Raw genomic sequence first — 3,374 nt, 5'->3', positions numbered from 1 at the left:
CTTGAAATGAATCCATTACTAAAATTATCGGCGAGGGCATGGACTCCGTTCGTTGAAATCCGTTCGGCGCCCATTACAAAATGAGCGTACAACACATGAATCCGGGCCGCAAAACTTCGCGGATTTCGTCCCATACAAACGGGATCGAACGAATTTCTTATTGAAAAATGAGAGACGTCACTCACTTTTGAATGAAAATGAGAGGAGATTGGGTGTCGCGGCGAACGAATTTCGGCGAACGGAGTCCATGCTTTGGCTGGATATCAGGATTATTGTGGCATGACCGCCAATAGTATCGTTTAGTTTTTAATTTATCTTTGAAGTTTCTGAACTTTGATAAAAAGCTGATTGTTGTAAAATAGCAATAATTTTTCAGAGTTAATCATTATGTTGCATTTAATCAAAGCAATGTTAGGATATTTTAAAATAATTTAAATTTTATTATTTGTATGACCATTATTTTTTATTATGTGTATGACTTTTATGTTTTATTATAAAGTGATTCCCTATTTTACCTAAATTTAATTCTGAATTTCAATTTACGTAAAATCCCATAGTGAAGAAATTTCAACCCTCACCAATACTATTACGTATTTGCTGGTCAGTTAGCTGACGCGTCTTAACCGCGGCGTGCGCAGGTGCTGCCGGCGTCATTCGTCACGCAACGTTCGCGCGTTCGAAACCGGTTTTCGACGCCACGCACCGCACATAGCAGCTGACGGTTGAGCGATTATTTGTTTTGCTCGTTTTTGCTGCCCTATCGCACCCCTCAGCTCACTCGTGGAATTTAACCGTGTGCCCCAGTCCAGTCCAAAGGGCGGCCAATCGATTTGGAGCTTTGGTGTATGTGTGTGTTTTGTTTTTTTCCGTGTGGTTTTGGTCACCTTCCGCATCGCGTGCACTGAGTGAAACGTTTGTGTTCCGATAGCGAAAATGCATACCAAAGAGGACGACCAGTTCGTGTTGTACGGTGGACCCGACCCAACTGACCTGGACCGCTATGGGTCGCTCGGAGAGGTGATAGTTGCAGAGTTGAAGCTCCGCCCGACGAATATTGGTTTGGTATTGTCAACAACGTGTCAACACGTATACCATCGCGTGCTCTAATCTGGAATTTGCTCTTTTTTCATACCTCTTTGTAACATCTTCGTAGATAGATCCGGTTACGCTGGAAGAACTGAGCTACAGCCAAATCTTAGAGCGATCTGCGCGGCTTGCCATTGGACTTGCGAAGCTAGGCATCAAGCGGACGGACAATGTGGCCATCTTCAGCCAGAACAGCCTGGAGTATTGCATCACGATGTTTGGTAGCATATTCGTCGGTGCTCCGCTGGCACTGCTCAATCCGGCCTATGTCGAAGGTGAGAAGTCGGTAATATAAGGCGCTGTTGCATTCGCTTATCGGCAGTGGGTTGAATCGATAAGAAAATTAACACTTTCTCGTAGGGGAGCTAAGGCACGCGATAGGACTGGCGAACCCAAAGCTTATCTTCATATCGCCCGATGTGCTTCAAAAGCTGATGCACACGCTCCGTGGAATACAGGGACCAAAGCCGCGCGTTGTGCTGTGTGGCGAACTTCCGGACGCTAGACAACATCCGGAGCTGATCCCGTTCGCCAGTCTGCTCGACAATGGACCGTTGGATTTAAATGTCTACCGACCGCAGCCAGTCAACAAGGCCGGACAGGTGGCACTAATCGTATTGTCGTCCGGAACCACAGGCCTACCTAAGGGAGTTGAGTTGACGCATCAGAGCATCATTGCTACGATCGCACACTCGAAGGAGTCGGCTAAGCTGCTGGAGCTACCCGATCAGCTGGTGGCGCTAGCAGTGACTCCTCTGTTCCACGTCGTCGCCGGTGTCGGGCTGCTGAATATGGTTACCAACAATTGCCGGTGTGTGGTGATGCCGCGGTTCGATCCACACCTGTTTCTTAGCTGTATTGAAAAGTATCGCGTAAATCTAATGACACTCGTACCTCCGCTGATGGTCTTTCTGGCCAAACATCCCATGGTGGACAACTACGATCTCTCCTCGCTGATGACGCTGTTCTGTGGCGCGGCTCCTTTGAGCAAGGAGATCGAGGATCAGGTGCGGGAGCGACTGGGTGTAGCTTTCATTCGGCAAGGGTACGGCATGAGTGAAACCACGCTCGGTGTGTTGATGCAGGACGGATTCGAGAACAAAGCGGGCAGCGTGGGAAAGGTGCGCATGGGTCAGTGGGTGAAGGTGATTGACCCGGAGACGGGCCGTGCGCTCGGACCGAACCAGCGGGGTGAGCTGTGCTTTAAGGGCTCATTGATCATGAAAGGATATGTGGGCAAGGAGCAGGCCATCGATGCTGACGGTTGGCTGCACACGGGAGATATTGCGTACTACGATGATGATCACGAGTTTTTCATCGTGGACCGGATCAAGGAGCTGATCAAGTACAAGGGCTTCCAGGTACCGCCGGCCGAGCTGGAAGCGATACTGCTCGAACATCCGAAGGTAAGTGATGCGGCTGTTATCGGCGTACCGGACGAGCGTGCTGGCGAGCTTCCACTAGCGTTCGTTGTGAAAGAGCATGGCGAGCAGCTGACGGAGCAGGAGGTGAAGGACTTTGTCGCGAGCAAGGTGTCGGAGCAGAAGCGCTTGTACGGTGGCGTTCGGTTTATCGAGCAAATTCCAAAGACTGCGAGCGGTAAAATATTGCGCCGTGAGCTAAGGGACCTGGTTAAAAATACTAAATCAAAGTTGTAAGCAGTGATTATTGACAGTCAGTCTAGTCGTGGTAAGGAAATAATAAAAAAAAAAATTGGGTGGTGTATTAAGTTTTTGAAGAATGTGAATACTTCATAACAATGTCAAGTATAAGAATGAAGTATTGAAAAATAAGAAATAAAGTAATAATGGGTGGTCTAATGGTGAATAGTAAATCCTGCACATCTTTCCGATTACGTGGTACAAACTTATAATGTGCGGATCGACCCACACCTACCGGATCAGAGCCATCTGTAAGTGACCAGGAGATGTTCGGGTCGACCTGCAAGGTGCAACTATGTTCAGTACGTGTAAGAAAGCATAAGCGATTCTGATCCGTTACTGCAGTGTGTTCGGTTCGGGCAAAAGTAGTTTTAAGATAACAATAACAAAAGTAATCTAAATATTCAACTTATGTGTGTAAGGAACTACATTCGGAACACACTTCGATATGTTGAAACGCGATTCTATGAATTGCAAATGAAGCTTATGATGTTGAGTTGGTCAGTGAGACCCTTTAATGTTAAAGAGGCATTTTTATACTGTATGGAACGGAAGGGCGATTCCGTGGTACAGTCGTCAACTTTTACGACTAAATAATATGCCCGCCAAGGGTTCAAGCGTCATATA

General features: G+C 47.2%; 1 protein-coding gene across 1 annotated transcript; it reads left to right on the top strand.

Moving 5' to 3' along the window:
- The first annotated feature begins 606 nt into the window (after window positions 1-606).
- LOC121603607 (luciferin 4-monooxygenase-like) lies at window positions 607-2,906 on the top strand. The gene is made up of 3 exons (XM_041932597.1): window positions 607-1,062; window positions 1,154-1,361; window positions 1,447-2,906. The coding sequence occupies exons 1-3, from the start codon at window positions 934-936 to the stop codon at window positions 2,742-2,744; spliced, it is 1,635 nt and encodes a 544-aa protein (XP_041788531.1). The 5' UTR covers window positions 607-933; the 3' UTR covers window positions 2,745-2,906.
- Window positions 2,907-3,374: the final 468 nt, after the last annotated feature.

This window comes from Anopheles merus, chromosome 2R (genome assembly GCF_017562075.2).
Source record: "Anopheles merus strain MAF chromosome 2R, AmerM5.1, whole genome shotgun sequence".
NCBI classification, from domain to species: domain Eukaryota; kingdom Metazoa; phylum Arthropoda; class Insecta; order Diptera; family Culicidae; genus Anopheles; species Anopheles merus.
This window is presented reverse-complemented; position numbering and strand designations above follow the sequence as displayed.